The 21,731-nt window shown below is 34.9% G+C and overlaps 1 protein-coding gene across 4 annotated transcripts in view; it reads right to left on the reverse strand.

Annotated features, from left to right (window-relative positions):
* Window positions 1-971: 971 nt before the first annotated feature.
* UBE2E3 (ubiquitin conjugating enzyme E2 E3) overlaps window positions 972-21,731 on the reverse strand; it is a 1,128,997-nt gene continuing 1,108,237 nt past the window's right edge. For all 4 annotated transcript variants that reach the window (XM_050750599.1, XM_050750598.1, XM_050750600.1 and 1 more), the window contains 3 exons: window positions 6,256-6,388; window positions 3,261-3,408; window positions 972-1,606 (listed from right to left, as the gene is read on the reverse strand). In XM_050750599.1, the coding sequence (XP_050606556.1) occupies window positions 1,509-1,606; window positions 3,261-3,408; window positions 6,256-6,388 (379 nt within the window). In that variant the 3' untranslated portion in view covers window positions 972-1,508. The remainder of the gene's footprint in view (window positions 1,607-3,260; window positions 3,409-6,255; window positions 6,389-21,731) is intronic.

The following is a 21,731-nucleotide window of genomic DNA, read 5'->3' on the forward strand; positions in this document are numbered from 1 at the left end:
GTTCCTCTGTAATAAAGTTGGGGGGTAGGGAGTTCAAGTGAAAAACAGATATGTACGTGTAATTTTAATTTTACTCTGCTATAAGACTTCTACTGACAAATAGGAGTCTGCTACTCTAGTGACACACACAACTACACATTTGACTTTATCTTGAAGCATTTTTTATGTTAATATTTTCACTCTATACATTTTTAAGATGATACTTCATTTCCATATTGAGGACTGGAGAAGACACCTGCCCCATAAACCACAACCTTGGCTACATGACCAGAGATGATTACCTTAGTCATAGGGAAACAAAACAAAACAAACCACACACAATGATACTCTGTTTAGCAAATCTAAATATTGCAAAGTAATTCTAACTTTCAAGAAATCTAACACTTCACAATTACAACTAGGAAGAAGAAATTTAACCTTCTAAAAACCTTACAATTTGGTATTTTACCAATTGAGAAATATCACATTGTACACTAACACAATTCTAGTCTACCTTCAAGGCAGACAAAGATTTCTGTGTTCAACTGTGCCTCTGGCTGTATTTGCTGGCCACCTGCCATAGTAAGAATGGTAATACACACCACGAAAATTCAAGACCAGGATTAGAAGTAAAAAGTACACTAGCTACCACATCAAAGTTACCATCTAACAATACTGCCCAATGCTGAACAACATGTTCCATAAGATATTACCAGATGCATTTTGACTTAAGCATCATATTACCAAAATACAGCTCTATGTGTTTGAGACTAATGGGTTAAAATCCACTTTTGATTATTTACGGTCATTCTTTCAATAACAAAGGAAAAAATCTCTACACATTTAATAGGACTTTAAATGTTTTCAATTTAAGAATTGGTTTATTTGTGCTAGTCTTTAGTAATCTTCATAGACGCATTTTTATTTCATCAACAATCATCTCAGACACACCTTCTAACAAGACTGACGTAAAATATTACGACAGGAAACTATGCCTTCAGGAGCATGTTTATTGTGTTTGAGATGATACATCAGGTGCTCTCTGAGCTACAAAGGGTAAAAGGAAATCCTCTCATTACAAACTGACAAAGGTAAAAGGTAAAACATTTTTCACAACAGCATGAACCACATACTCAGAAATAGATCTGGGTTTAATACAAATGACATAATTCCTAGTCATCTACAGCTACTTTTATAACTTCATACAGATAATGAATTAGGCTAAAATGCACTATAATATTTGGTAGACTTCAGGACCAGTATCCTTAGTACATCACAAAATACATTTTGATATCCCAAAGAAGCAAGACTTGCAAGTAGGCGTTTTAAACATAACTAATCTACAGCTACAAAGTTCTACTCTTGATAGCATTTACCTTTTTGGGGAGTCTCCCAGGCTCCAAAGGATAAAAGCAGAGTAGAATCAGTATAACATATACACAGAAGTCCGTATTGTAAAGGCTATAAAGATTTGCAGCACAGTGAGAAGATGCCTTCTGCTCCTTCACACTGCATACAAATTATGTGAATTATGTTGCGTATCTCTTGGTCCACTGTCTGGCTATCCTGTCGTGTTCTGCTCTGTTGGTCAAATACTGAGTGGCTATGCTTCCAACCAGAGGATCCGCTGGAAAAGTGGAAAGAACATTAAAAGCTATTTTGTGGTGTCTTCTTCAAGGTATAGTTCTAATATTCTATTAAAATGAAATGCTTACTTTTCCGCAGTATCTTCACATATAATAGCTAGATTTTCAAAAGAAAAAATTTAAAGTAACATGATCGTATGTGTATTTTAATATTCAAGTTAGGAAAGCCCCCTTCAGCAAAACAACAACAACAACAACAACAACAACAACAAATTTTGAGCTATATACAAAAATAGTTAGATTTGACTTTTATGAAAGATACAGGTCTTTAATATACAAAAAACTATTTTATAATTTTGGCCTTTCATCCAACAATGGAAGTATACTAGGAGGTTATATTTCTGCTTATGAATAGTTCAAAAATGGCAAGTTTTAAGTAAAACCCCAGTCTTACGATACCATGCTATTTCAAATACAATGCTTCCTTCATTCTGTGCCTGATATGACTCTAATCACTATCTATATTTCCACTTGAAACCTTACTTGCCATTTTGTTTTAAGTAGAATTCTGAACTAGAGAGTGAACCTGATATAAATTTTTATCATAATGTTTAAAAAGAAAAAAATATGTACATATGGTACAATATTTGAACTGTACCAAACCATAGCCAGTAAAAAAAACTCTCTTCCTTCCTGACTCCAACTACTCAGAAGTTTCTTTCCCTGGCAAACAACTGTTACCCATTTACAACATTACTTTCCAGAGTTCTTAGATGCATTGACAAGCATTTAGAATATTATGTTGTATATATGTATTTTTTCCAGTGCTTTTTATACTTAATATATCTTGAAGATATTTCCCTATGAGTTCATATAGAGTTGTCACATTCTTTTAAAAAGTTACATCAATTAATGGACATTGAGGTTGTTTCCAATACTCTAATAAATGATACCACAATGAATATCCATCTGTCTCTATCTATTGTATATGTATCTTGGCCAAGCACAAGGTAACAACAGTAACAGTTTTCAGTGACTTATCAAATATTTAGAAAAAGTAAGTCAACTTAAAAAAAAATCACATAGGAAAACAAAATGTGTGAAATTTCAGGTCTAAACATCATTTTATCAAGTCAGCTACTCAAGTTTCTGAAGTTCACATGTGGCAGGCATTTTTTAAAGTTATGAATTACACACAAATGATTTTATCTCTGAGTTTATATAATCATAATCTAGTTCAATTCTCATTGGCTATCATTTTAATATTCATTACTACTACACCTAATATAACTAATTAATTCAAAAAGGAAGGGAGAACAAGAAGCCCTCTATTATTAAAGTAGCTGCTTAAAAGCATATCGCAGAATGGAAGGAGCAGGAAAAGGAGGCACTGGTTTCAGAGACATTGGTTTACTCTTGGTAGAAGTAGTCTGTGCACCTAAACAGTTTTAAAAGTAAAGATTCCATTAGTGATGGTGACAAAATAATTATAGAGTGGTATGCCATTAACAAATTAAATGAAGGTATTGAGAAACTTCTGGCCTAGTCTACTTCAAATGGCACTGGTAATTTCCTTACAAACTATTTTACGGAGATCTTCCTATCAATAACATTTACCTCTCAATCTACATTTAAAGCTAACTAAAAAAAAAAAAAAAAACGCACTGGTTTTTGTGTTAATAAAGATTTGCTTACCAGGGTTGCAGTCTGTCAAAAGGGAACAAATAGACAGCAAAACTTTTGAAATAGTCAAAGCGGGACTCCAGTTGTCTTTAAGGATGTCCAGACAGATGACTCCCTGACTGTTGATGTTGCAGTGATAAATTCTGGTGCGGAAAGTAACCTAAGCACAGTCACATTAAAAACAGAAGGAAAATGAATGCTATATTACCAACTAAAACACTAGAAAAAGATGAAGGGTAATATATCATAGAAGATACTAAATTATCTGACTGGAGCTAACCTTAGATTAGGTTTAATAACAGAATTAAATGGTTTTGACTCAGTTGAAATCTTTATTTTTACCCTGTATAGAAAGAACTAAAGTAAGGAATTGATCAGTTATACTTAAATAACTGATACAGTAATTCTATCTATGTGTGTGGGTACGTGTGTTTGCATCATATACAACTGTGTGTGCACACACACATACAGAAAGACAAAGTGAGGAAGAGAAATATTTTGGTGCCAAAGGTAAGAGGAACTGATGAAGATTTTTTTTAAAACATAAAAGTTACATCAGTTTCTTAGTAGAAAAGATCAGTATCAATTCAGCTAATTTCCTACCAAACGTTAGAAAATACTGGAGGATTTAGAAGAAGGTTGGTAAAATCATTTACACTACCACCTTTCTGTTTCTTAGCCTTTTATTTCTACAGCTGGTTCACTGTCTTGTTAGACTAAAATATTAAAATAAAATAAACAAGGTTTTTAGCTACTGGATAAAGGAAACTAATATATCCCTGAAATGTGTGAGAGAAGAAGATAAATCATAAGAACAAACACTGCCAAGTCTCAAAACAATCACAAACACTAATTGGATAGTTAATTCATAATTGGAGTTGCTGAGAAAGAAAAACAATTTCTGATCATTTGAAACTAGCAGTGCACTGTGGGCACAAAAGTGGAATCTGGGAAAAAAATACTAAATGCTCTCAAAAGTGTCTTTCTGAAAAGAATCCATGATGGGGAAGGGGTGGGGAAGCACCACACTAGTTTAGTGGGGGAGGAAGAGAGAATGCCCTTCCAGAACTGCTCTGACCAATACAGCATATACTAGCTACATGTGCATATACAGCTCTTAAATTGTGGCAAAGTGAATTGAAACAAACTAAAAGTGTTGTAAAATAAATACCAGATTTCAAAGAGTTAGTACCAAAAAGAAAATGTATAAGATTTCATTAACAATACTCTTACATTGATTACATGTTGAAATGACAATATTCTGAATATGTTGGGTTAACTAATATAGTATTAAAATTCTGGTTTTTACGTTTTATGTGGCTAGTAGGACATTTAAAATTATACATGTAGATTTTACTATATTTCCATTAATGCTGTTCTAGAATATAGAAATAATTTATGTTCAGATCACTGACATTACTACTCAATACACATGTGATTTACAAATATATTTTCAGTTATAACTACTGAACAGAGTAGCATTCATGAACGGATGTCTATTAAATATTTATTATCCTTCAAGAAGCTCAACATTTTTTCCAAACTTCAAAAAGATTTAGCATTGTAGAGAAATAATTGTTCCAAATACCAAGATCACACCAGAAATCATTTTTCACTTGTCCAACTACAGATCTTAATAATGGTTAATACTGTATATCTTAGCAACAGAGCGAACTAACACTAAAGAATTAGAAATTTAATATATTGCAATTTCAGCAAAAAACTAACATGCTAAATTTATAATCATTATATTAATCAAAATTATTGGCAAATCATATACAGTACTATATACTGTGAAATTCTTATATTAGTCAATTTCCATTTTCCATTAAAAGGTGTCAGAAAAACTTAAGAGTCTTTTTCTTCAATTAATCTTCCCCATATGCAAAAATAATTTCAAGATCTTACATTCTGATGGGACCACACGGTTAAAGCACTTTAAACACTAACAGCTGTAACTGAGAGTAAACGGTGTCTGCGGTTTGGGGTAAATACCACTAGATGGAACTCTTGCTACCTTGTTAGATGATTCATTACTGAGAAATAACCCTCTTTTATTCACAAAATAAATCTGTTTATGTGCACATACACACATACACACAGGCTACATAAATTTTAAATGGTATAAATTGCAACATAAACTTTATAAAGTATAGAGAACAAAAGTTACCATGTTGGAAAGAAAAACATTTCACCGTAGTTAAGGGCTATGGACTTGAAAATATACTTTCCTTTAGTATGTCAGACATCTCTGTAACAAAAGCATAATAATGCTCATACTTAATTCCAATGGTTTTTACCTGCTGACTTGACCATCGTAGAAACAGAAGTTACGGGAGGGAGCCATTCAAGTAACTGTTATGTTTAAGCTTTGCAAAGTTGACGGTCATTACAAGGCACAACTCACCCCGTTCTCTGTTATCCATCTAATTCATACTTCAAATGAACTCAGAGCCAACAAAACTGAGGCATTCTGTTTCCATTACTACATCATACCCACAGAAGGTACAAAATGAGTTTACTAAATATTATTCATTTCCCTCTTCCTGGCTATGAAGTTTTTGCTTATCTATAAAGATAAGGTATTCAGCACAAAATTCACATTATTAAACACTTATTTCTGGAAGCTGTCAGTTTTACTTTTTATCCTAATAAATATCTTCATTAATACCTTAATAGTTAATTAAGGTATTATTAATTAAGGTATTAATGAAGGTTCACAGGATATTTTCCCTCATAAGCATACAATTTATCTGCTTTACTGAGGTGCAAGGTATAGTTTTATTTACAATTAAGAATTAAACTTTCTGCTTATTACAAATTATTTGTGAAAGGAGTCAATTACTTCCAGTTTTAAAATTCTTGATTACATGAAATTTTCCATATCAATCCATGAAAAGCAATGAAATAAAAATAATTGCATCAATACACATTTAAGTTTTAGAATAACCAGTTAAATTTAGAGAAGGAGGATTAAATATTAAAGAATGCACTTCTAGCTTCTTACCTTTGGTGGCTTAAATGGATAATCTGATGAAAATGTGATATCCAGAAAAAACACACCACCTTCATATACAGAACCCGGTGGACCAAGTATAGTTGATCTCCATTCATAAATGTTATCTCCTTTAGGCCCAGCACTATTTAAAAGAAATTAAAAATCAGTATGTACATATATTAGCAATTCATGTTAATATCCTAAAACCAGGGAAGTGTTAAAGGTAAATTAGCAATCTAGAGCAATAAGAAGTGAAATAAGTATAAAAGAAATAAGCCCCAATGTGTTTGCATGTGCATGTGTGTAAGAACTTATTTGGAAATATTACAAACTTACAGAGGAAATGCAAGAAAAGTACAAAGAAAATCGGTATAACTTTACCCAGTCTCCATTAGCATTCTGCTCTGCCCCATTTGCTCCTCTCTCTCCCCGTAACACACACCCGTCTAAACCTGCAAGCATGCATACAGACATGCTTTTTTCTCAGTCATTTGAAAGTTGCACACTTTATGGCCTTTTCCCCATAAACACTTCAGCGTGCATTTCCTAAAAATAATCTCCTATAAATCACAATACAGTTACAATTTCAGTAAATACATGAATACAATTCTTTAAACTGCAATTTGTATTATAATGTTGTCAACTGATTCTGTAATATCCTTTTAAAAAATTAATTTTTCTCCGGATGCAGGACCCAGTCTTGGAACCATGTATTTCCTGTGTCTTTATTCTCCTTTAATATGGGTCCTTTCCGCCTTTCTTTAACTTTTGTAACATTAACATTTTTTGCAGAATCTAGTCTTCTTTTTTTAAAAATGCTCATCATTTTGAGCTTTCCATGTTTCCTCATGATTTGACTCATGTAATGCATTTCTGGCTCAAATAGTATGTGATGTGTCCTTCTCATGGTATCACATTTGGAGGCACACAACATCTACCTGTACCTCATTGGTGACGTTAAGTTTCATCATCCAGACATAGTGCTATCCAATTTTCCTACTGTTTAGTTACCATTTTTTCCCTGCAACCAATAAGCAATCTATGGACAGACACTTTAAGACCAGGCAAATATCCTGCTTCTCATCAAAATTTCTTCCCAATATTAAGCATCCATTTGTGATTGCTATAGTTTGATCTGTCCCTGCTAAAACTCATGTTGAAATCTGACCCCCAAATGTGGCAATGTTGGGAAGTGTCTGGGTCACAGGGGTAGATCCCTCATGAATAAATTAATGCCCTCCCTCAGGGGTGAGTCCTCACTCTAGCAAAAATGAATTAGTTCCCAAGAGAACTCACTGTTAAAGAGTGGCTTTCCTTGGTTTCTCTTTCTTCCTTCCTCTCTTGCTTTGTGATCTCTTTGCATTTGATGGTTGCCTTTCCACTGCAAGCTGAAGCAGCCTGAGGCCCTCACCAGATGCAGATGCCCATCAGGTGAACCAAATAAACCTCTTTTCCTTATAACCTACTCAGTCTCAGGTATTCTGTTACAGTAATAAAATCATGATTTTCCAATTCTAGAACTTTCTCTACACTTAACAGTTACCCCTTGAGCCCTTTCTACTGCCTGTATGTATGTACAGAAGTAAGTATTATTGGTATGGTCTCATTTTTTTCCCAATGCTTTGTAAGTCATTACTGCCTTTAATTATTTTGATGCCCAAATTATCGCAGGCTTGGCCAATGGAGAACTCTTTCAAAATGACTCCTATATCCTTGCAACACGTTAGCATTTTTTTTTTTTTTAAAGCATTTCCTTCCTTTGGCATAAGGAATCCCATCCTTGGAGTCAGCCATTTTTCCAAAGAGCCAGGGTTCCTTTCAATGGGCATGTTGTCAGAAAAACCAAGATCTGAGTCCTAGGTGCTACTAAGTCTCAGTTACATTTTGGTGCATTGTGCTTAACACCATTACTTTATAAAATACAAAGGAGAGATAGTTCAAATAAAATCTAAACTCATAATTACTTGTTGGTAAGACGACTCATATGCCTTAAACTCTCCTCAAATATATTTTACTGCCAGTTGGTAGAAGAGCTTGGATTCCCACACCAAATTCTTAGTTCTTAAATGTGCTCTCTTCCCACTTATCATGCTGTTTGCCATAGGACAAAGTGTACATTTAACTATAGGACAAAGTGTACATTTAACTACTACAGCAGGATAGTAAATAACTTTTCCTATTGTCTCAGAGTAGACTAAGCAGAGAATCTATGGTAGTGTGATTACTTTGCTGTACCCAAAGATACCTAGCTTAGGGCAAGTGAGGGCTAAAATCCAGTCCTAAAATCCAAGTAGTTTTGGCTACCTGTCTGGAGTTAGGGGTCTTTTTTCATTCTCATAGATGTACCATCTGTTAGACAAAACATGGGGCAAGATGGGAAGGCGTCAGGAAGGGACATGAGCAGCTGCAGGGCTGAGTCCACTGTAATTTAAACAAACCATATTAGAGGCTAACAGCTGATTGACACTCTCTCTGCCTCTTTCACTGTCTGAATCATCCATTTTTCCTTCTCTGGTGAGTGATGCCAACAAGAATCCAACAATGCCATTTCTCCCAACTTTATTATTATTATTTTAAATCTCTATTTCTCTATCCCTTCCAGCTTCCATCTCAATCATCTTTCCTTTACAGCAAAACTCCTTGGAAATCTCATCTACACCTGCTATCTTCAGTTTCTCTCCTCTGTTGTCACTTGAACTCATTCCAAACAGGCATTTCCTCCCATTGCTCCACTGAAACAGCTCTTATCCAAGGTCACCAGTGACCTCATCACTACACCCAATGATCATATCTCAGTCTTCATATTATTTGATTGGTCCAGCAACATTTGATACAGCCAATCACATCATCCTTGAAACACTTTCTCTTTAATTCCCAGAATAACATACTTTGTTAGTTTTCCTACATTTCCTGGCCCCTCCTTCTCACTCTCTATTCCTATTCCTTATCTCCCTAAACTTTAAATATTGCCAGTCCTCCAGAGCTAAGACCTTACACCTCTTCTCTTTTCTACCTACCTGTACTGTTTTGGTTATCTTACGCAGTTTTATGGCTCCCAATAGCACCAATATGCTCTTAACTTCCACATCTGTAACTGCAGCCTAGATTGTTTTTACTCTGCAAGACTATGTCAAGAGAAGACGACAGGCAACAGTCTTCGAGAAATTATTTGCAAAAGAACTATTATCAAAAATATACAATGAACCATTAAAACTCAAGAAAATGAACAACCTGATTATAAAACGGGCAAAATACCTGAACAGATACCTTACATCAAAGATAAACAGATGGCAAGTAAGCATATGAAAAACTGTTCAACCTAATGTCATTAGGGAATTTCAAGTTAAAACAAGAAAAACATACCACGACACAACTATCAGAATGGCCAAAATCCAAAACACTAACAACAAATGCTGACGAAAATGTGGAGTAACAGGAACTCTCATCCGTTGCTAGTGGAGAATACAAAATGGTACAGGAAATGCAAAATATTTAGATTCATTTTTACGCATCTGGATGTCCACTTTGGAAGACAGTTTGACAATTTTCTTATAAACATAAACATATCTTACCATAAGATCCAGCAATCACACTCCTGGGTATTTACTCAAATGACTGAAAACTTATGTCCACTCAAAATCCTGCATGCAGATGTGAATAGCAGTTTGATTCGTAATTGCCAAATCTTGAAGGTGATCAAGATGTACTTCAGTAGCTGAATGGATATATAAACTGTGGTACCTCCAGACAACAAAATATTATTCAGTGCTAAAAAGAAATGAGCTATCAAGCCATGAAAAGACATGGATGAAACTTAAATGTGTATTACTAAGGAAGACAACCCAATATGAAAAGGCTACATACTGTATGACTCCATCTATATGACATTCTGGAGGCAAAACTACAGAAACAGTAAAAATATCAGTGGTTGCCAGGGGTTAGTGGCGTGTAAGGGATGAAGAGGCATAGCACGGAGGATCTTTAAAGTAGTGAAACTATTCAGTATGGTATGACATGGTGGATATCTCATTATGTATGTGTAACAATCCATAAAATGTACAACATCAAGAGTGAACCGCGATGAAAACTAGGGACTCTGCATGATTTTATTGATTGGAATGTAACAACTATACCATTGTAGTGTGGGACAATAATAGCAGGGGTGATTGTGTGTCTGTGCAGGGGCAGAGAGACAAGGGGCTTTCACTCAATTTTGCTATGAACCTAAAACTCCCCAGAAAAAGCTATTAATTTAAAAAATACAAATAAAGTTTAGAACAAGCAAATATTTATATATTAAAATAAGTCTGTGTTTCTCTAAGTACTGGTTTATAAAAAGATTTACTAACTTTCATAAATGAATATGTTCCAAAAATTTGTTTTGAAATCAGGTATTTTGGAACTTGAAACACATTTTGACCACAGAACTAAGGTGGTTTAAATCCTGGTCCACAAAATTTATTTAAACTATTTATTCCATAACATTAAATAAGGTACTGTGTATCTGCAGTGAAAAATACTGAAAAGTATTGATATATAGTTAGACATTTAAAAAATACATAACCCAGAGTATCTTTAAATTGATCACTCTGGCTCTCAAAGTTCATGTAGTTGGCCGGTATTCACTCTGGCCTCTGAGCTTTTCCTACTCTTTCAAACATATGTTTATAAACCAAGGAGAAAAGATGTAAAAATAAGGAAATTCTGGTCACAAAAGAATGAGAGGAAAAGAAAAAGATTATTCCTGGAGGCTTAAAGGGTGCTGAAATGACTAAGAAATGACTAAGAAGGAACAGCACTGTAAAAGCGACGGCGAGGTGTCCTGTGCACAGAGAGGCACATGGAAAGCCCACCAATAGGCCAGATAAAAGGGAGGTAAGGATAAAAGAAAACCAAGGTAGAAAAGTGACCAGCAAGCATTTCACAGCAGATAGGAAAATGGAAACTCTCCTGGAAAGCAGAGGCAGAAGAAGCAGAACAAAGAAAATAAAACAAGGAATCTACCCCTGGCCTTAAGAGTGGGCACACCTTTTAGCAAAAGTGATTAAGAACTAGGTCGTGATATGATTAGAAACTACAAACTGGGAGGTAAGCAGGAAAGGAGTATTTCTGTGGCTATTACTAGACAATAAAAAGGACTAGCCAATGTTGGTGGTGTTAAATTAATATGTGAAAGTCAGGTGTTCTCAATGATAACTGCACTGTTAACTTTCAGCACTCAACCATTTCCAGATATTTTTAAAATTCAAAATTTCTGAAAAGCAATAAGCATATACCTTAAACAAGTTAACAAAGATATTTAAATGCCACACAGACTCTAGCAAACTTGTCCAACCTGCCTTATTTTGTTGTTATTGTTGTTTTGTTTTATGCTTTTAGCAGCCTAAAGCCATGGTTTTTTTTTTTTTTTTCTTTTTTGAGATGGAGTCTCACTCTGTCGCCCAGGCTAGAGTGCAATGGCGTGATCTCAGCTCACTGCAAGCTCCGCCTCCCGGTTTTACGCCATTCTCCTGCCTCAGCCTCCCGAGTAGCTGGGACTACAGGCGCCCGCCGCCTCACCCGGCTAGTTTTTTGTATTTTTTAGTAGAGACGGGGTTTCACCGTGTTAGCCAGTATGGTCTCGATCTCCTGACCTCGTGATCTGCCTGTCTCGGCCTCCCAAAGTGCTGGGATTACAGGCTTCAGCCACCGCGCCCAGCCAAGCCACGGTTTTAAGTTTCTGTCTCTAGTGATAAAAGAAAAAGAGGATGAGGACGGGGCTTTACTGCCCTAACCAGAAACAGAAACTTCAAGAACCTATGACTGTATTCTTTCCCCTAGACACCCCCGTGAATTATTTTAATTAATTCTTGACATTACCAACATCCTAACTAAACAGGAGAATTAGTTACACCCTAATGACTGTAATTTAAGCATTACATTTTCTTATAGGATGTGGCTGTGTCAGCCACCTTTCTTTTCTCAACCTTAACAACTAGATAAGATTCACTCAGATTAATAATATGGCTAATGAAAGGAGGCATTTCAGCACCATGATTCAGTCATAATTAAGTTAAATCACATAATTTTATATTGTGCCAAACTATATGGAAATACTTCAGTGATTCAGAAACGTATCTAGTGTCTGCAGGCTCTATACAAAAAAATTTTATTTGGAAAATGTATTTTTGACTTAAAAACAGAGATACAAAATTTTAGGTATGATGCCATACTGCATAAAAAAGAAGCAGTCTAGAAAACATAGAGAATAGTAATTATAAAACCAGCTCATGTATTCACTATAAATACATATTTAAAAAGAAATTACATACAAAAAGTTACTCCATTAGGTTGGACTAAGTATTTTAATAGTCATAAGAATTTGCACACATATTCTATTGCAAAAGTATACTTTAGAACTGGTATACTTAAAATGTGTAATATTGAAAATTAAAATCAATCACTATTAATATCACCAAAATAAGCAACAACTGTTCCTAATGTTGATATGACTTTTCCCACAATGAGGTTATCAAGTTAGCATCTCAGTATGAGTAATGGGAGTAGGGGAGATTAGAAAGAGGAGCCCTTAAACTAGACCAATTTTTAGAAAAGACTGGAATGAGTTACGTAATTAAGATTATAAATAAGTTCATTTATAAGTAAGTTCATTACAAACATTTGTAGGTCAGTAAAACACATTTCAGGGATTAAGGTGTGACTCAATAAGCAGACCTGAGTTCTAAGAAGACTATTAATACGAAGATATCCAACCTAGCATTGTTTAAAATAATGAAAAAACTGCATAAAACCATTATGTCTACCAATAAGGAAACAGATAATTACACAGCAATTAAAATGAATGACCTACATTTTCCAGCAAGAGATAGATCTCAAAAATAATGCTCAGTGAAAAAAGTTAAGTTGTAGGATTAAACACGTAATTGAATACCATTTATTCACATTAAAAAAAAATATTTAAAAAATCCCACATATTGTTTATGAATGCATACATACACACACAGTGAAAGTATGAAAACATATATAGAAATCATGGACCAAAAATACAGAACAGTTATTGCCTCTGGGCAGGAAGGAAAAAGAATGAGACTGGGAAGAAAGTATGAAGAAACTTCAACTATATATAGTTTTACTTCCTTTAAAAAATATGTTCAAGCTAGAATATATGAAAGGATTATTGGATTATTACTCAAGTCTTACCTACTACTGTACGTTGAAACAAAAAAAGAAGTTTCAAAGCACACCAGAGCTCTATTTTACTGTTAACATAACTCAAGAAAGAAATAACATTTTATGGAGTGCCCACTCTATGCCAAGTGCTTTGTATCACATCTAACTCGATAGTAGTAATCCTGTTCAAGTATTTTTTATCACAATTTCATAGATGAGAAAACGAGCCAGAAAGGTTAAGTGACTTGCTTAGGGTCATATATGCAGCATATGCAGAGCTAAGATTCTCTTCTAAAATGTCTTCATCACAAATTTTAAAGCAATAAATCCATACAAATATTTTTAATTACCCAGCGCCTGCCAAAAATTAAAGGTAAACAGATTCAGAAATAAAGGTATCTAATCATGTACTAAAGGTGATTCTGTAATGGCTTCTACTCTATAGACTTTTAAATGCTTCATATAATTTGGATTATTAATCCTTTGTTCCATCTCTGTTTTAAGTGTCCAAGAGTTCCTCTAAAACTTTAGGATTATATTTCTGAAGAGAATCCTGTTGAACAAAACAGCAGGTGACAAGATGAGTTTTAGAGTCTTTTTATGTTTAGCGCTTAGAATGTGGGGATGGGAGGAAAAACAAAATGATATAAAATTCAAGTTTTGAAAGAGTAGAAGAAAATCCACAAGGTCTCACCTTCAAAACAAATATGGTCATTTGCATTAAAAATCTACACTAGCATGTAACCCTTGCCTGAAACACCTTCAATAACTGTTCAGAAAATAGTGATCAGAGTACTGCCTTGCAAAGAAGTGGATTCTTTTCCTAAAATTTGTATTAAGCAGATTCTGATTCATAATCAGCTTCACATCTTTTACATAAATTACTACAAATGCTTGTGTAACTTCTTGGCCCTTTTGTAAATTACTGTGATGCTTGCAAGTATGATTTTTGAAACCTAGTCTTCGTTTCATATATTGAGCGTATGGCAAATAAACGTATTTTTTCTTTCTGTCCAGCCCTAACAACCTTATCACATGGTCTACAGAACAGTAGTATTTTCATAGTCTCTTCTTTAAAGGAATTAGATTGAACACAAAAATAAAATGGCTGGCTGTGCGTGCTATATACATACATATAAATTCAGTCTGCAAAACCATCTTCATTAAAGAATTAATAACTATTTCTGGCAGAAGTAAAAAAAAATATTTATGGCATCGCCTAAAGGCTTCTATCTGCACAGATAATGCAATAATGCTTTACTGATCTAGTAATTACCATATAGTCTTTCTTCAAAACTGCTACTATAAAGCTTGCGCTTTGTCTATCTTAAGGCCTATTATGACATTCATCATCCAAATGCAGTCAAATCTATTGTGTATAATCAGAAGAAATGCTTTGTAAGAGAAGAATTCTGGTACAGGTATTTTTCATTGCAAAGTACTGTACACTTATATAAACATAGGTGAAAATATTTCTAAAAGTAAAACCATACACAAGGTGAAATAATTAAAAACACACACACACATCCAAGTCCAGTCAGTTAAACAACATTGTAAATAACTACTATGGACCAAGCACTGGGATGCCAGAATAAACTGTGGGTATGGTGAAATTAAACATCAACATCTGTAAGTATATTGTCTTTCACTAATACTGTGGTCACAATTTCACACTTAAATCCCTTGCTTTTTATATTCACATTGATTGTGGTGTATAATATCCGACTTAGCTAAAACACCTACACTCAAAAAGCTGCTCTGTCCAGAAGATCCTTGACTTCTCTGCTAATGATGACATAAAGATACATTTATCCTGTAAAGCTTCTCTACTACCTCAGCTGAAATCTCCAGAAATCTCAACCCACCACTCTTTCTTCTAATCGCCTCTATTCCCTCTCTCAGCTGAGTTCTATCTTCACTGCCCAAGAGAGGAAGAAAAGGTAATCTTAGCAATAAGTTGTTCATTTTAACAACCTTATCAAGGCGGTTGGGGCTTAGGAATATCCTTAGGATGCAGAACAAATTTAATTATATGAAGTACATCAAATGCTAAATGGGCATGTGTGAACTAGATAGAGAATATAGGTGGCTTTTGTAATGTTTTTCTAAAGGAAAGTCATACCTCTATATTGCTTTCCAAACTTCAAAAGCTGTTTATAAGTGAACAGTTATTATTCCTGAGTGTTTTAGAAAGAATTATATTTATTTAGGTTGAAAGCATTTAGGAGTTCACAATTAGGGAAAGCTATAATACAGACAATTAGGGTGAGGGGAGAGAAATAATATAGAAAAATAATTCTACTAACTAACAGGGCAGACCTAGGTATGTGCTAGCAGTTCCAATGATTTTATCTTCCTACTCCTCTTCCCAAGAATTACCTCTTTTTGGTAAATGTGTGAATTCTTATGTAATCTCTATTACAACCAACCAGGAAATGGTATTGCTTATTAATCCATACTGTGCCTTGTGAACCTATGAATTTGCTTTGAAATAAAAAAAAAGTATTTAAGCTTTAACAATATACAAAATATAGTACTTGATAGGTTCAATAAAGGAAACAAATTCATTCATTCATCAAGGAGTTACCGAGTGTCTACGATTTGGGGCTAGGAATCTGTACAAGGAACTAAATACACAATGGAGATTTCAGCCTAGCTGAGGATATAGATCTTAATCAAATAAACTCACACACACACACAAAAAAAACAAAAAAAACCCATAAAACAGAAAATGCTACAAAGGCAAGGTATTCTTTGTTGAATGCCAGGGAAATGTTAGAGAGGTAAGGGAAGAATCAGAGGAAACAATACTTTGATTACTTCAAATACCCCAGTGGGGGCTAATCAGGAGAAGGTGAAAGGAAAGGGCTGGGAAAGAGGAATTCATAGCATATGCAAATGCCCTAAGGCTATTAGGAACAAGTAGCGGGGTCTGGAAGGACAATGTGGCAGAAGTGAAGGGAACATGGGAAGTACAATGAAACAGGACCTGATGAGAGAAGCTGTAACCAACATCTAGGCAGGACCTTGTAACGCTACATGAAAGATACTTGTCTTTATATTAAAAGCAATAGACAGCTATCAAAAGATTTTAAGCAACAAAGGGGGAGTGTTAAACTAATATGGACATTTTGCAAAGCCGCCTCAGGTTGCTCTGTGGAAAATGGCTTGGAAGAGGCCTGGAGGGGTTGTGGGTGGACCACTGCAGTAATCTGGGTGAAAGATGATGACAGGCTAGACTAAGGTGGTACCAGAGACAAAGAGGAGAGACTTGAGAGTTACTTAGGAGGAAAAAAAAAAAAAAAAATCAACCAGACTTACGTTTCGAAATAGGGCAAGTGAGGAAAAGGGGGGTATCAAGAATAGCTTATGGTTTTCAGACTGTATGACTGAGATAATGTATGTGCCATTAACTAAGATATGGACGTTGAAAAAAAGTTGGTTTTGGACACACTGGGACTAAGAAGTTTATGAGATATCCAAAAGATAAATATGTCAAAGAGACAGACAAATAAGATAAAGGGGACTGGTCCTATAGATATAAATTTGTGAGACTTTGATACACAGGTCCTTAATGTCCTGCAGGTGGGATGCACCAGACTAGGTAAAGAGTACAGAGTAAGAAGGCGAGATGATGCCTGAGATGAGACCACCACACCTAAGTCCCAATAACACATGTCAGACCTGTGACAGGTGTATAAAAGAGGGACAAAAAAGCAAATGGAAACAAAGCAGAGGAGAGATTAATTACATGAAGAAATATGGAAAGAAGCTGGGTTTGAAAAGTGTGTTAGAAACTAAAGAAGACGTCATCTAGTCATGTGGGGATCATACCAATAAACTGCAAAAACTATCTGCATGTGTATGCTGGCATTATGAACTAATTCTTTCTGTAAAAATACAGAAGGAAATACTAACAGTGGTTACCTCTAAGAAGGATGTGGTGCTCTAGAATGAAAAGGAAACCCAATTTTCACTGTATACTCTCTCCATTCTGAATAGTTTTCTGTGTTAAGTTTTAATTTGAAAAATAAGAGGGACCGGGGCCCAGTAAGTCAAAACTGGGGCTATGACTGAAGCACTAAAAGTGCTGTAAAAGCACTACAGAAGAAAGTCTAAACCAGAAAGGATTTTAGGTAGGCAGAGTAATTTCTATAATATGCTTTCTTATCAAACCCCAAACTGGCGATCTCTGACAACAGAGATTTTCCAATTCTGAAAAATCAGATTAATAAGAGCTTTTAGAAATCTTGGCTAAGATTACTTACCCTTCTTGGGTATCTTCCCTCCCCCATTCTTTGCATACTGTACAGTTTAAGGGCTCATCCAAAATTGAAGCCATTTTACCAATATATTGTAAATCTGAATTACAACTTAACCATATATGACAGATTATCCTGTTTTCATTTTCTGCCTTTAACTTTAAGACAGGCTATGATTAGGTAAAATACAACTAACAGTTGATAAATGTGTCAAGCTTTAGTCCAGTTTATCATGAGGTTTAAACTAAGCACAGACTCCAAAAGTACCTGTTTGTCCATTAGTTTTTTTCTGTATGTTTTGCAGTTTGATATACGAGGGCAGGTATGGAAATGTATCTTCCACCAGGAAGTATTTGTGTTTTGTGCTACATTTTTGTTCAAAATCTTAATGCCTACACAGAATCCCTGACCTGCAAAAGACTCAAAATTCAATAAATGTATTTCCTGCTTATCTTTGCCTTTATGGAAGATCTTTTTCCTTGGTGGACAATGTAATTATAAAGCTTCATAACATAGTTGGCACATATGTGAGGTACTCAGTGTTACTGATTCACTCTTCTAACATCTACTGATTACCTACTATGTACCAGGCACTAATGGGTACTGAAAATACAGTGATGAACAGAACATACTAGGTCCTTGCCCTCACAGTGATTATGCAAATACTGAACAACACAAAATTATTCACACAAAATAATGCTGGATAAATACAAAGTCACTTAAATAAGCAGACTATATTCCAAAGAGTGTACGAAAAATAGTACTTAAAAAATTGATGGTCTTTTTTTTTCCTGTCCCAACATATCCAAGGATATGTCTATATTCCCATCAGTTAACACTGGCTCACTAAAGTAATAAGGGAAGTGGGCGGGAGGGAACAGTGTGGAGAAAATCTCCCAGGTTATTCTAATAAGCAACCTTCTTAAGAGGTACTAAGTTAACTGATGTGGTTACTACATCTAAAACCATGGATCCCAACCTTGGCTGCCAAATGTGATCACCCGTGGAGTTTAAAAACTTACCCAATACCAGCTCCTACCCCTAAGAGATTCTGATGTATTAGTCTGGGGCTTGGTCTGAGCTTACAGAGGCTTAAAAACTCCTCAGGTGATAAAATGCTCAGCCATGACTCAAAACTGGAGACGAGGAGAGCAGATATGCAGAAAGAATGGGAAAAAACAGAATGGAAACAAGAAAGTATTCCAATCCTCAGATATGACATAATTGGCTGGGCTCTGTAACTGTTACTCCTATTGTGCAGAAAGATGTAAGAAGCTATTATAACTTCTGCCAAAACTCATTAACATCTTTAGATTGTGGTGAATTTATTAAGGTAATAGTTGGGCTCAGCCAGGGGCACGCCAGCCTCCTTGGAAAACTTCCCCATCGCCACCTCAAAAAGCTGTAATGATCATCAGCATAATGTAACAGCTTTTTAAAACTGATCAAATGAGAAAATGTCTCTATAATCTTCTTTCTCATACACAGCACAAGTAATTTTGCCTATACATTTGTCTTCAAAAAGTAGATTATGACAGTTTAAGATTCTCAGCTCTTGCTGCTGTATGCTTTCTTGCCATTTCCCTCCCTCTCTGCTTATAAAGCAGCAGACTTAAAAGCATAAACACAAGGTATGCTATTAGAGAAAGGTAAAATTTTACTTTAGTATCCTATGTAAACATTTAGTAAGTTCTCTGACTTTAAATTCTAACATTTAGAAAATTCTACATAGTATGAAAATAAAATGTATTATTATTATTAATTCTAGAACATTAACCAGTGCACCACTGACATTATATGACTACTATGCCATAAAATACTCCTAGAACTGAACAGTTACTGGAGAGTACAGTAAGCTAAATCAGAAACTAGTGAGCAATTAAGACTTTTGAACACAGTGGTTAACATAAGAACCATTCACAGGGACTTTAGGAATTACGTTATCTATAAGCATACAAAATAGCAAAAGGTACATTAAGAAGATCTATACACTAATCTAGCGACATAAAAAATTATATCGGTATAATAGTGGAATTATGTCACTAATCTTGAAATTACAAAAAGCAGTTTCTACACAGTAAGTTAAAACTGAATCTTCCTTAGATAAAGCCTTACAGAAAACACAATCTCCTATTAAAGTAAACCTGCATTCTGTCACTTCTAGTATTCTCCATTACCACTAAACATTATTTTTTTCCACTTCTATCCCTTATGATTGGGGTTTGCCCTGAAGTTGTCTTTGGCATCCTTCTTGCTATACACAGTGCCATAGATAATACAAATTATACATATTTATCGCTTAGAGATTTCATCCTGTTTTATATAAACTACATATAATCAGTTTCTAGATCTTTAGTAGCAGCACTGTGTATTTTGCAATATTCACTTTTTAAGTACTTATTGAACGTTATACTTTTCCGACCAACCATCACCTCAAACTCAACAAAATCAAAATTATCTTTAACATAAAACCTGGCCCTACCAAAGACCAGAAATTGTAGTACTTGGGAAAAATGTGGAGGGATAGTCATGCTCAAATACCACTAGATCGGAGGAGAACTACAGCTTTTTAAAAATTCTTAGCCACATGTATCAAGAGTCATTTGATCAAGTAATCTCACATCCAAGAAGCTATCCTAGGACAAAAAACAGAGATGTGAATAAAAGTTTTTGTGTAAGGAGGCTCAAAGTAAAATAACAATAGGGAAACTCAAAATAGCTTAAATGTCCAACTAAATCATAATGGTTAAATCACAGTTCTCAATCAATCATGATGTAGGCACTGAAAAAAAATTCAAGATTTTGAAGACTGTTAAATGACATGAAGAAACGTTCATGACAGATTAAGAGGGAAGAGTAGATCACAAAACTATATATACACAGCAGTAATCGTATTGTGTAAACAATTTGTATATGTGTATACAATATGTCTATGTGTATTTCCTTTTATATCCTCATTTCCACTTGCTTTCCAGTCTAAATTAGGATAGATATCATCATAATGTTTATAGTCAACAGTACTAGGGTCTGCTGAGATGACTCTCCACACATGTGGACAATCTGGTTGACTGGCATCACCACCATTCCTGACTCTTGAATTTATATGCTACTGGTAAGCATTCATTTTCTTATATTTATTTACATGTAAGTATTTAGTAAAAAGCAGAACATACGATGGATACAATGAAAAAATGTGTTCAGGTTAACTTGTGGCATCATGTTGGAACTCAAAAAGTTTCAGGTCTTGGAGCATTTCAGATTTCAGATCAGAGATGCTCAACCTGTTATACTTCTATTAAAAACAATTTTTTTAAATGGCACTTTCATTTATTTTTCCAGTTGTGCAGGCATAAAACTTGACTTTTAAGCTTCCTTGCTCACCAGACATCCTGAAGGTTCTTCTGAATAATCTTTCTTATTACAATAGACAGGAAGCAGTAAATTGTATTGAAAAGGCTTGGAAATCACACAAGATCTAAAATCTGGTTGCATTTACCAGATGTGTGACGTCCAAATTACTCAATTTTTCTCCATCTGTATGTGATGGCACCTGCCTTTGGAGTTATAGTGAAGTTGACAGCTCCTACTATTATGTAATTTTCTTTATCACTACTTCCAACCCAGATACTTAGCACATTTGACCTGGGACTCAAATATGGATGTTTAGAATTGACAGGTCTTTAGATATCATTTACTATGGGTCCCCGGTTTTACAAATGAGGAAACTGAGGTCAGGTGCTTGCTCAAGGCTCCAGAGCTAATACGTGGCAGAACCTGAATTCTAACCTGTTCCATGACTTCCAGTTTGGCACTCTTTCATAGGCATCCTTGGAAAACTTCTCAGGACTTTGCTCATGCCATTCTTTCCTACCTCCCTGATGACTACTGACTCTTTCAATATTCTTTATCTGAATTCAATTAATAAATAGAAGGCCTTCCCTAATTCCAAAAGGGACTTCTCCCTCTTTTGAACTCTAGTACAGATTGCTGTTTGGCTTTTTGACTAGGTCACATTGACGGAGGGCTAACCAGAAGAGCACAGCCGCTTAAAGT

The sequence above is a fragment of the Macaca thibetana genome, chromosome 12 (assembly GCF_024542745.1).
Source record: "Macaca thibetana thibetana isolate TM-01 chromosome 12, ASM2454274v1, whole genome shotgun sequence".
Lineage (NCBI taxonomy): Eukaryota > Metazoa > Chordata > Mammalia > Primates > Cercopithecidae > Macaca > Macaca thibetana.